Source organism: Giraffa tippelskirchi, chromosome 5 (assembly GCF_054371585.1).
Source record: "Giraffa tippelskirchi isolate mGirTip1 chromosome 5, T2T-mGirTip1v1.2.pri, whole genome shotgun sequence".
Classification (NCBI taxonomy): Eukaryota; Metazoa; Chordata; class Mammalia; order Artiodactyla; family Giraffidae; genus Giraffa; species Giraffa tippelskirchi.
The window spans coordinates 80591141-80604402 of record NC_137279.1 but is presented as its reverse complement, the minus strand read 5'-3'; the positions used below and the strand labels follow the sequence as shown (position 1 = coordinate 80604402).

Below are 13262 nucleotides of genomic sequence, written 5' to 3'. Positions count from 1 at the left end.
AGTGAAGACCCAGTGCCGCCAAAAATAAACAAATAGAAGTGCTTCCAAATAAAGGGCCCACATCATTTGTTTCTCTTTCTTCAGGGATCACAGCCCTGTGCTGCCTATCTTCTCATATTTAAAACAGTTTCTCATATGTTTCCCTATTGTTATTATGGTATAAGGGTAAGTTTGCTATCATTACTCTTATTGTCAAAGGCAAAATATTAAATTAACAATCAGAATTTATAACTGTGACAGAAAAAGTCTAAGGTGAGCCCCCACCATGGTGTCTGTCTCGTAGTGTTCATGCTTTTGTGGCTCTGTATTGTTAGCAGACTTACTCTAGAGACCCACCTCACCAGTCAGGTAACTGGGGTTGACCTCTAACATTGAAGTTGACCTTCAGCCAACAGCCTGGCATTTAGTCTAGAGCAGCAAGAAAATTCTGCCAAATGATTTTTTCCAACAACCCAGGTGAGCTTGGCAACATACTCTTCCCCAGTAATGCCAACAGAATGGAACAGTGTGGCTAGTACCTTTATTGTGGCCTTGCAGAGGACCAGCTAGGCTGTGCTTGTACACCTGACCCACAGAAACTATAAGATAGTAAATGTATGTTGTTTTATGTTACCAAGTTTGTAGTACTTTGTTAAATAGCAATAGAAAGTGAGTATAATAGTATTGGGATGGTTTAGTCGCTCAATCTTTTCTGGCTCTTTGCGACCCTAGGACTGTAGCCCACCAGGCACCTGTATCCATGGGATTTCCCAGGTAAAAATACTGGAATGGGTTGCCATTTCCTTTTCCAGGGGATCTTCTTGACCCAGGGATCGAACCCACATCTACTGCATTGCAGGTGGATTCTTTACAACTGAGCCATCAGGGAACCCCACAATAGTATTAAATTTGCATAAATATTGTTAAAGGCCAGCCCATGATAGGGTAAAAAAAATGTAATCTTATGGTACTTAAATCCTGCTCCTTGAAAGAGAACATTACAAGAGTCAGATGTCAAATGGATTTGGTTTTCTTCCTCTTGTCAGCTCAAAATCATGTCCTGTTTTAGTTTTATTCCTATTTGGACCATAACTTTCTTATTATAGCCTCTTTTGCTCTGACATTTCTATACTGCCTTTCTTTTTTTCTGTTGACAGAAGTAGCGTGTTCTTTCACTCATTATTTATGAAAGTCATGCAATAGTGTATAGTTTATTTAATGCACTCTACTTTCTTTCTAAAGATTTTCTCCTTGAGGTCCTCATGATTGGTTAATTTAACTTGTTTTCACTGTGTTCCTGAGTTAAATTCAATATTTCTGGTAAGGTTTTCTAGAATAGAAAATGAATGATCATGACTGTACTGCTCCAGAAAGCTACCTATTCTTATGTGTCTTAAGAACTTGTAAAACTTCCACAGCTCTTAATAATCTCAACTAAACAAGCTCTGCCTCAAATTCTTATTCCAAAATAACGTTTCATAATAAACCATGTGCAACCCCATAGCTATTGTCAGTCTCTCCTTGTTCACTCCTCCGGAATCCATGGCAGTGACTAGTCCGCTGTGTCTCTATGGGTTTGCCTGTCTCAGACAAATATAAATGGAGTCATATAATAGATGACTTTCTGTGTCTTGCTTCTTCCATTTAGGATATTTCCAGGGTTTATCCATGTTGCAGAGTAATATTGGAACTTCATTCCTTTTAATGATTGAGTGATATTTCATTGTATGGATATACCATATTCTGTTTATTATATGAGTTGATGGACGTTTGAGTTACTTACCGTTTGGAGCCATTTTCAACACTGTTGATATGAGTATGCATTTACAAGTTTTAATGTGATTATATGTTTTCATTTCTCTAGGGTATATATTTAGGAGTAGAATTGCTGCATTATGCACCATACCAAAATATTATAAACAACTTAACGCCAAAAAAAATTAGGTGACTTAGATGAAATGGACAAAAGACCTAAAACAAGTAAATGAACCAAAAAGAAATGCCTAAACTCAGATGGCTGTAACAGTGAATTCTATCAGATATTTTAGGAAGAAGTAAGAGTTAATCTTTAGCAGTCTCCTCCAGAAGATAGAGGAGGAACAACTCATTATATGAAGCCAATATTACCTTGGTATTAAAGCCAAACAAAGATACCGTAAGAAAAAGATTATAAACCCATATCACTCATGAAAATGTACACAGAAGTCCTCAACAAAGTCTTAACAAGTCAAATCTAGCAACATATAAAAAAGATTATACATGACCAAGGAGTTATCCCAGGAATGAAAAGTTGGCTTAATAATTGAACATAAATTAATGTAATACACCATAGTAATAGAAGACCAAATTCTCATGATCATCTTACTAGATACAGAAAAAGTATTTGACAAAATCCAACACCCATTCATGATTTTAAAAAACCTGGAATAGAAGAAGGCTTCCTAACCTGGTAAAGAGCATCAACCGAAAAACCTACAGCTAACAGCATACTAAATGGGAAGGACTGAATACTTTCCCCCCTAACATTGGGAACAAAGGAAGAATGTTTGCTCTAACAGATTTCTAACTAGTCTAGTTATAGACAGCTTAACAATGGAAAAAAATTTTAAACATCCAGTTTGAAAGGGGAGAAGTTAAAACTGTCTTTTTTTCATTATCCTATATGTATAAAATTCCCAAGGAGTTCACTCAGCAAAAAAAAATATTCTTAGAACTCAGTGGTAAAGGACTATCTTTCCTGGTGCAATGGATAAGAATCTGCCTATCAGTGCAAGGAACATGGGTTCGACACCTGGTGTAGGAAGATCTCACAGGCCTCAGAGCAACTAAGCCCATGCGCCACAACTACAGAGCCCACACTCTTAAGAGCCCAGGAGCCACAACTACTGAAGCCTGAGCACCTACAGCCTGTGCTCTGCAACAAGAGAAGCCACTACAATGAGCCTACTGAACTCAGCCACAACTACTGAAGTCTGTGCACCACAAGGAAGAGTAGCATCCACTTGCTGCAACTAGAGAAAGCCCATGGAACGGAACGAACACTCAGTGCAGCCTAAATAAATAAATAAATGATTTTTTAAAACTCAAGAGTAAGAATATAAGCAACTTGGTTTTTTAAAGGGGCAAAAGATTTTAATATATAATAACATTATATCTAATATACATTATATTTAATATACATTATAAAGGACAGAAATGGTATGGACCTAACAGAAGCAGAAGATATTAAGAAGAGGTGACAAGAATACACAGAAGAACTATACAAAAAAGATCTTCATGACCCAGATAACCACGATGGTGTGATTACTCACCTAGAACCAGACATCCGGAATGTGAAGTCAAGTGGACCTTAGGAAACATCACTATGAACAAAGCTGGTGGAGGTGATAGAATTCCAGTTGAGCTATTTCAAATCCTAAAAGATGACGCTGTGAAAGTGCTGCACTCAATATGCCAGCAAATCTGGAAAACTCAGCAGTGGCCACAGGACTGCAAAAGGTCAATTTTCATTCCAATCCCAAAGAAAGGCAGTGCCAAAGAATGCTCAAACTACCACACAATTGCACTCATCTCACATGCTAGCAAAGTAATGCTCAAAATTCTCCAAGCCAGGCTTCAACTGTATGTGAGCCATGAACTTCAGATGTTCAAGCTGGTTTTCGAAAAGGCAGAGGAACCAGAGATAAAATTGCCAACATCTGCTGGATCATCGAAAAAGCGAGCGAGTTCCAGAAAAACATCTGCTTCTGCTTTATTGACTATGCCAAAGCCTTTGACTGTGTGGATCACAACAAACTGTGGAAAATTCTTCATGAGATGGGAATACCAGGCCACCTGACCTGCCTCCTGAGAAATCTGTATGCAGGTCTGGAAGCAACAGTTAGAACTGGACATGGAACAACAGACTGGTTCCAAATTGGGAAAGGAGTACATCAAGGTTGTATCTTGTCACCCTGCTTATTTAACTTACATGCAGAGTACATCATGAGAAATGCTGGGCTGGAAGAAGCACAAGCTGGAATCAAGATTGCTGGGAGAAATAGCAATTACCTCAGATAAGCAGATGACACCACACTTATGGCAGAAAGAAGAACTAAAGAGCCTCTTGATGAAAGTGAAAGAGGAGAGGGAAGAAGTTGGCTTAAAGCTCAACATTCAGAAAACTAAGATCATGGCATCCGATGCCATCACTTCATGGCAAATAGATGGAGAAACAGTGACAGATTTTATTTTAGGGGGCTCCAAAATCACTGTGCAATGGCAACCCACTCCAGTACTCTTGCCTGGAAAATCCCATGGACAGAAGAGCCTGGTAGGCTGCAGTCCATGGGGTCGCGAAGAGTCGAACATGACTGAGCGACTTCACTTTCACTTTTCACTTTGATGCGTTGGAGAAGGAAATGGCAACCCACTCCAGTGTTCTTGCCTGGAGAATCCCAGGGACGGGAGAGCCTGGTGGGCTGCCATCTATGGGGTCGCACAGAGTTGGACACGACTGAAGCGACTTAGCAGCAGTAGCAGCAAAATCACTGCAGATGGTGATTGCAGCCATGAAATTAAAAGACGCTTGCTCCTTAGAAGAAAAGTTATGACCAACATAGACAGCATATTAAAAAGCAGAGACATTACTTTGCCAACAAAGGTCCGTCTAGTCAAAGCTATGGTTTTTTAGTAGTCATGTATGAATGTGAGAGTTGGACTATAAAGAAAGCTAAGCGCCGAAGAATTGATGCTTTTGAACTGTGGTGTTGGAGAAGACTCTTGAGAGTCCCTTGGACTGCAAGGAGATCCAACCAGTCAATCCTAAAGGAAATCAGTCCTGAATATACATTGGAAGGACTGATGTTGAAGCTGAAACTCCAATACTTTGGCCACCTGATGCGAAGAACTGACTCCTTGGAAAAGACCGTCATGCTGGGAAAGATTGAAGGTGGGAGGAGAAGGGGATGTCAGAGAATAAGATGGTTGGATGGCATCATCAACTCAATGGACATGAGTTTGAGTAAGCTCCGAGAATTGGTGATGGACAAGGAAGCCTTTGCAGTCCATGGGCTCACAGAGTTGGACACGACTGAGCAACTGAACTGAACTGATACATTATATCAAAGAAGATATAGGAATGACTAATAAGCACATGAAAAGATGTTCAACATTATTACTCAGAGAAATGCAAATTTAAAGTCATAATGAGATACTTCTTAATCCTAGAATGGCTATAATCAGAAAGACCAAAAATAATAGGTCTTGGAGATGTGGAGAAACTGGAATCTTCATGCATTGTTGGTGGAAATGTAAAATGATATGGCCACTTTGGCAGTGTCTTTAAAAGTTAATCATAAATTTACCATCCTACCCAATAGTTCCCCCAAGAGAACAGCAAACATTTCCATAAAAACTTTTACACAGTGATCATAGCAGCATTATTCATAATAACCAAAAACTGGAAACAAGCCATAACCCACCAACTGATGAATAAATTAAACATCATGTGGTCTATCCATGCAGTGGAATACTTTTCAGCTAGAAGGAAGTATTGATTCATACTACAACATGGATAAACCTTAAAAGCAGCTTGCTAAAACTGAAGGAAGCTAGATGCAAAAGACTACAAATCATTTGATTCATTTATATGATGTGTCTGGGAAAGGTAAATCTACAGATCAAAAAGCAGATGACTGGAGGCTGTAGGTGGGAACAGGTGTGACTGCAGATAGGCACTAGGGCTCTTTCTCAGTCATCAACTTGATGGGGGTGATGGCTGTACCACTCAGTCAATGTATTAAAAACCGTTGAATTTTATACTTAAATTGGGTGAATTTTATGGCATATAAATTGTATCTCTCTAAATCTGTTTTTTAAAAAAGATGAGATAGGTGCTCGCCTTGGCAGCACATGTACTAAAATTATAACAATACAGAGATAGGGATTAACAGATACTAACTACTATATATAAAATCAATAAACAACAAGGATTATAGCTCAGGGAACTATATTCAGTATCCTATAATAACCTGTAATGGAAAAGAATGGAGAATATATGTATCGATATAGACATATGTATAACTGAATTACTTTGCTGTACACCTGAGCCAATTACTTTGCTGTATACCTGAGCAATATTTAAACCAACTACAATCATTTTAAAAAATTTTTTTAATTAAAAATGAAATGAGAAGCAAGAGGTTATGTCAAACACTATGTATTCTTGCAGATAACTTTCTACTAACCTTGTGAGGTGGATGATGGCATCTTATTTTGTTGTCGAGGACATTGAAGCTCAGCAAATATCAATTCCCTGATCAAAATTGCTCAAGTAATTGAGTTGCTAAGAATATAGATAAAAGCTATATATTGATTAAAATGTGATTTACTGACTGGGAGAAATAATTTGAAGATCTTATTAAGTTATTGTACTCTAATGCTCATATGACATTCGTGTTGAAGACACTTAGAATGTGGCTGGAGGATGCATGAGTGCATGGTTAGTTGCTCAGTTGTCTGGCTCTTTGAGACCCTGTGGACTGTAGCCCATCTTTGTCCATGGAATTTCCCAGGCAAGAATACTGGAGTAGGTTGCAGTTTCCTCCTCCAGGGGATCTTCTCAACCCAGGGATCAAACCCAAGTCCCCTGTGTCTCATTGGAGATTGGCATTGTTAGATTGTGTCTCTTTGGCAGGCACATTTTTTACCATTGTGCCACCTGGGAAGTGGTTGGAGGATAAAACCAGAAAAAGTCTTTGAGTGGTTTCTGGAGTCATTGTCTCTTAGCCTAGCTTAAATTCACTGATGAAATTATTGGGGTTTTCTTTGTATACATGTGGGATTTTAAGATAGTGATGCTGAGTACTCTAAAAATGGCAGTGGAGAGTGAAGAAAGAGCGAAGTAAACATTACTTTAAGCTTTTGACCTCAAGATATGGGCTATTTCATCTCAGAACTTTGAAAAGAAAGTAGTGCCCATAAGTGAAATCAAGTTAGATAAGGTGAGAAATTGGTCAAGAAAAGATTGAAATTTACTAGCAGTAGAAGAGAAATGAGAAAAGATGTTTACCTTTCTTATAGAACAGTGTGCAGGTCTTAGGAGAAGAGTGTCAAAAAGTGAAAAAGTGTATGAATCTGCCAAACATAAGGACCAACATAGCATCAATAGCCCAGTGACATAAATTGATTTGATAGATTTAGAACTGAATGATGATATTGTAATTAATAATATCCACAAAGATCTAATTTGTACTTATGGACAGCAAGAGTCAAGAGGGAATCATGTTATATTTTTGAGAAGGGCAGAAAGAGGAGTAAGTAAATCCTCCCTTTTCAGTTAACAGTAAGAAAGGTATGTTTACCTGAATCATTCAGAGACTACATAGCACTAACATGAATGTAACATGAATGGAAATGGGGAAAGTAGAGTCAGTACTGAAGTAGATGGGGTCTAATTTTCTCCTACCTCTGTGATACGGGAAAGGAACGTCTCTTCACAGTAAAGTGATGAGAGTTGAATTCTAGGTGTTCTTAGTATAAGGCTTCAACATAGGTTTTAAAAGAACAAAACTGACTGAATTTTTAATACAGCTGTTAATAGAGAAGAGAGTTTTCTACAGCTTAGTGACAGATTTTATCACAGAGAAAGTTTTTATATAGACCTTTTTTCTAATATGTTTATGGGTTTGAAATACTTATTTTGATTGGTCTAGTTCTTATATCATTTCTGAAGTCTTTTATACTTCTAGACATATGCCTTTAGTTATTTTGGTACTATTTCTGTGAATGTTATTAATATTTATTTTAGAAAAATATACATCTTTTTCTTGATTTCCTTACTTTGTTTTGATTTTTCTAAAGAGACTAAGGAAATTTCTAAATGAAAATACTTTTCAGAAGCTTGGATTTTTTTGCTTACACTTATCTTCTCCAGAGCAGTTGTGTTTTATAGTTAGAGCTTCTGTGATTTTTTTTTTAATTTTTAATAGGAAATTGGAATTGGAAAGCCATGTTCTCTGTTTCATGGTTACTTTCTTACTCTTGCCTCTTAAAGTAGGGTTCATGGCTTTGGTTCTTAAAATGTTTGTTTTTGTGGTTAATTTCCATAGAAACACTGAACTAGTTTAATAGAAAAGGACATACTTAGATGTTACTGGATGGTAGATTATTCAGTTGATTCTAGAGTATGGCTGAATAAAGCAACCATCCTTCCAAAAACTTTTCCAGAAGGTCACTGTCAAGTGTGATTCTCTTTCAGGCACTACAGATGCCACCTCCAACAACACTGCAGCCGTAATCTCCACGGCGCCTCCGGCCTCCTCTGCGGTCACTCCCCCCTCGCTGAGCCCCTCCCCTTCGGCCTCAGCCTCCACCTCTGAGGCACCCACTGCCAGTGAGACCAGCTCAACACAGACCACCTCCGCTCCTGTGTCCTCTCCTCTTGGGACCAGCCAGGTGATGGTGACAGCATCAGGGTTGCAAACAGCAGCAGCTGCCGCCCTCCAAGGAGCTGCCCAGTTGCCAGCAAATGCCAGTCTTGCTGCCATGGCTGCTGCCGCAGGACTAAACCCAGGCCTGATGGCACCCTCACAGTTTGCAGCTGGGTGAGCTGCTTTCTTACCTTGCTTACCTCTGAGAGACAACTAGGAGGTCATCCCTAGAGTTACTCATAGGGAATACTTTTCAACACTATCTTAAATGCAAAAACAAAAAACCTTTAAAGCCATAATCTCTTTGAAATAGGTTGCTCTGTAGTAGCACAGGGACTTTGATTGTGGTTGGACTAGAGTTTCTTAACACCCTGGAAGGGCACTAATTACACTTTTATTTCTAAATGAAGATACAGAACACCAGGCCACTGATTATACCTGAGTGATGGGGCCAGGAAAAAAAACATAGAATTCCTGACTCGTATTCCTACGCTTTGTCTATTCATCTCTCAACTACGCTTTGTCTATTCATCTCTCAACTGTCTGCTTTCTAATTCTTAAACATAAATAAGAGATACACAGTAATAGGATTCCCAATTTTATAGTATCATCAAAAAAAATAGGAGTTTGTAAATATATTACTATCTCTGTCATTTTTTTCTCTTGTTTTGGAAAAAAGAGAACAAAGTAACTCAAAGTGTCAAAATGACTGTTTTACATTTTGTGTGGACCATAACCTTGCTTTGCTTTGTATAAGTGAGCATCAAGGAAAGCAGTAACTTGGAAGCACCATGTAAAGTGTATAAAAAGAATAACACATATTCCCGTATACTTCCCACCTGTATTTTCCTTTTTCTTGTCCCTTTGGGTATGTTGTCAAATTGACATATGTGTCTGCGTTGTAATAATGTGTCTGCTCTTCTGGTCTTTCAGAGGTGCCTTACTCAGTCTCAATCCAGGAACCCTAGGTGGTGCTCTCAGCCCAGCTCTGATGAGCAACAGTACACTGGCAACTATTCAAGGTCAGTAGAATTTTTTTCCTTACTTTTGCTTTCTCTTTTTTTTCTTAAATGGAGGAAGTCTGCTTTGCTAGAGGTGAAAGTGATGTGAAGAGATAGTTGAATTGATAATGCTGACTAACCTAAGGACCAGGAATGTGTTCTTATAAAAAGCTTTGTAAGAAAAATATAGGTATCAGTTTGTAAGAACAGGAAATATGCTTAGTGTGGTGTATTAAGAAACCAGGATTGGTACTTGCCTGGTGATCCAGCAGTTAAAACTGCTCTTCCATCACAGGGGGCGCGGGTTCCATCCCTGGTCAGGGAACTAAAATTGTGCAGGTTGCACAGTGTGGCCAGAAAAACAGAGAAAGAAACCAGGACTTTTATGCTAATATTTATCTTCTTATAATATACACTTGGAGGCATTTCTTCCTAAATTTATCTAAATAGTCATCTAAGAACCATCCCCAGGCAAACTTGACCAAGTAAAATTCCCCAGTCCCCATCCCCACACTCAAGAGCCATATACAAGAAGGCTCTATAACAAATTAACATTGGAGGACATCATGCAGCCTGCAAGAGTACTTTTAATTCTTGTGAGGTTCTGCCGTTTGTATAGCCTCATCATTATAGAGCTTATATTCTCTTGGATTTTAACATCTCTTTCCCAAGCCCAGATGGGTCCCTTTTGGCCTTAGCATGCTATCCAGTCTAAAATATATCGAAGAGTCTGCTTTGTTTAGTATTTGAGCTTCGTGTTTGAAGATGCTTGCTATTATGTGATTCAAGGAAACACTTTGAGACATCACTATACTAATCTCAGAATTTTTTCTTAAAATAATTCGTGCTTAAATGAGAGTTCTTGGAGCCAAAAACAAAGTTTTTAAACTGCTAAACTTCATTTAGGATTAGTGTTTCCAGGATGATATCTCTACAGTATACTGTAGGCAGTTAGTTCCAGACAAATCCAAAATAGCACCTAGATTACCTTACATTATGTTGACTTTCTCATTGACTAAATCATATGTGAAATTGATTCCTGGTTAGATCTCTAAAGCTTTTACTATAAAATGATTTCTTTTTGGAGTAAGATTTGTGATAAATCACTTTCTCTCTTGCATTACAATGTGTCTCTGGTCTGTGGTGATGCTAAAAAGACACAGCTGAGTACATAAGAGGTACTGTATGGGAAGATCTAGAACTGGAATATGACCCTAAGCCTGGAGTCTCAGAAAATGTCAAGCTGCACCAGGACTCGCTGTTCTCTACTCATTGTATGATCGTATCCAAAGTCAGGGACGTTCCCTCAGTTCCTCTTGCTTTTTTTAGTTATGTAAGAAATCAAAATTTTAATGCCACTAGGAAAAACCCTCAAATATACATGTGAGGGTGTGGTTATATGGGTGAGGGGATTGTTGGGTGTTTTCAGATACAGGAAAAGATAATCTTTTGAATGGAGTTACTCTAAAGTCAGTAATCTTCATTAAATCAAAATTATTGGATTTAACAAATATTTCTGGGTATATGAAATAAGTTGAGATTTCAAGATAGAAATATAACTCTGATTCTCTTCTCCCCTATCCTCCTCATGCTCATTAGTTTTCAGTCCTCTAGGCTCTTTTAAAATTATAAATAAACTTTGGTTGGTAAATTACAGCACTGTGATTAAGGGAAAAAAATTCAGTTAAGGGATAAAATTTTTTCATCTGGGTTGTAGGAAAACTTAGGACATTTGATGTGTTCTTTGTCTTCTCCAAGCTGATGCTAACATTCTACTTCCTACCTGTTTTCTGGGGGGTATGTCTGTAGCTCTTGCTTCTGGTGGCTCTCTTCCGATAACGTCACTGGATGCAACTGGGAACCTGGTATTTGCCAATGCAGGAGGAGCCCCCAACATCGTGACTGCCCCGCTGTTCCTGACCCCTCAGAACCTCTCTCTGCTCACCAGCAACCCAGTTAGCTTGGTCTCTGCCGCTGCAACCTCTGCAGGGAATTCTGGACCTGTAGCCAGCCTTCATGCCACCTCCACCTCAGCCGAGTCTGTCCAGAACTCTCTCTTCACTGTGGCCTCTGCCAGCGGGGCTGCCTCCACCACCACCACCGCCTCCAAGGCCCAGTGAGCGGGGCTGAGCGGCGCTGCTGGCAGAGACTGGAACACGTGATGGACTTCCTCTTGCCATATTGCAAGGGCAAGGGAGAGGACGGAGAGAAGAGAAAAACACTTGGCAGAAAAACAGAAGGATGGAGATGGGACAGCAAATTTGCCTAATTTTTTAATAAAACACTGTCTTTTCAGGATTGCTTCATGGATTGGAGAACTTTCTAACCAAAAATTAAAAAAAAAAAAAAAGGCAGAAACAAAAAATCAAAAACAAACAAAAAAATAAGTGAAAGGACTACTTATCATTTCCAGCAGTCATGATGACGAGTTAAGGTGGGTTACCAATTCCGATATAGGAAGGGGATTTCTTGTTTGTCTAAATTTCTTTTTCTTTTAAAAAAATCATTTTTATGGGTCTGTTGTACAGGCCATTAAGTCATAACAAGGTGTTTATAATCATATCAATTGTGTTGGGGGTTCCTTTCTTAACTGGTACAATTTAGGCAGGCCTGTATTACTGTATCTCTATTGTTATTGTTGTTATTTTATATATATATATATATGTATACACACACACACACACACACATATATATATATATATGTAGTTTGAACATGTTTATCTCTTGCTCCTGGATCCTATTTCAGTGAGCTCCCACACTGTGGGATGGGAGGGCTTTAGGGTAAAGGGGGACTTATGTTCTTAACTGCGGGGAATGTTCTTGCCGGTTTCCTTATCCTTGATGACTCTTACAGAGGTGCTAGAAAATTATTTTCTTTTGCCACTTATGCAAGAGGCTTGGTGCAGAAGCTGAAGGCAGTGTGTGCAAACACTCCCACCCACACACGCCCCCTCCCCCCCATCAGGTGGTGCCTTTGGAGCACTTTTGTGTAGGAAGGAATTCCTGCTGAACTGTAGCTCTCACTCACCCCAGATCATTGACCTGAGGCCCAGATCCTGTGGTGTAGCAGTGCTGCTTTCCGCTACTTTCAATGGAAATGGCTGTACATGTTGCAGGGCAGGATTTGGTTCCAAAGAGCAAAGACTACTGCAGACACCTGACTTGGTGGTTCTCCTGATTTCTTATATCCTGAAATGCTCCTACTGTTGGTGTGTTTGTTTGTTTTTTCCACTTTGTGGAAGTTTTTCATCCAAACTTCCTTTAACTTACTTGGCAAAGAACAAAATGACTTACTGAAACTGGGAAACTTTTCCCTTCTTTTGTTTATTGAAGGAACTCTAATAGACTGTTTTTCATTGGTTATAGATCACCCAAAGAGGTGTGATGAGAAGAGTGTGAGGTTACCACGTTTTCCTCTAGCCACAGACTTCCTTTTCAGTAGATGGCTTATCAGTTCCTCTAACCCTGATACTCTCTTTCTTTCTCTGACTGGAGAAGGCACTAATTAGCCAGATACGGGATCTGTAGAACCTTTGAAAGACTTTGAGCAGGAACTTTGTACACACCTCACCTGTCTCCTTGGTTTGTTAGTGATGCTCCTGCTAGATAGGTCTAAATGGCAATACACATCTCATTATTCATTGTAGCAGGAAATACCCTGAAATACCTTGAAGACAATTAGCTTCTGTAATTGTTTTCAGGGTATTTCTAGACGATGTAAATGAGCCCATGAAAAGGAAATGTTTATGGAAGGAGATGAATAGGAATGAAGGTTTCCCTTCTCCAGGAAGGGTAACCTGGAGATTAGATTCCCCTTTTTGTCAGTGTTCTATTATTATAGTATCTGTATCCCAAAAAATTCCCAAAGA

The 13262-nt window shown here is 39.0% G+C and overlaps 1 protein-coding gene across 7 annotated transcripts in view; it reads left to right on the top strand.

Moving 5' to 3' along the window:
* The window catches only part of POU2F1 (POU class 2 homeobox 1), a 183342-nt gene extending 171564 nt beyond the window's left edge, over positions 1–11778 (top strand). For 4 of the 7 annotated variants that reach the window (XM_081489266.1, XM_081489268.1, XM_081489270.1 and 1 more), the window contains 3 exons: positions 8219–8564; positions 9324–9412; positions 11201–11686. In XM_081489266.1, coding sequence (XP_081345392.1) covers positions 8219–8564; positions 9324–9412; positions 11201–11511 — 746 coding nt within the window. In that variant the 3' untranslated portion in view covers positions 11512–11686. The other 3 variants (XM_081489271.1, XM_081489272.1, XM_081489273.1) reach the window with 1 other exon arrangement.
* Positions 11779–13262: the final 1484 nt, after the last annotated feature.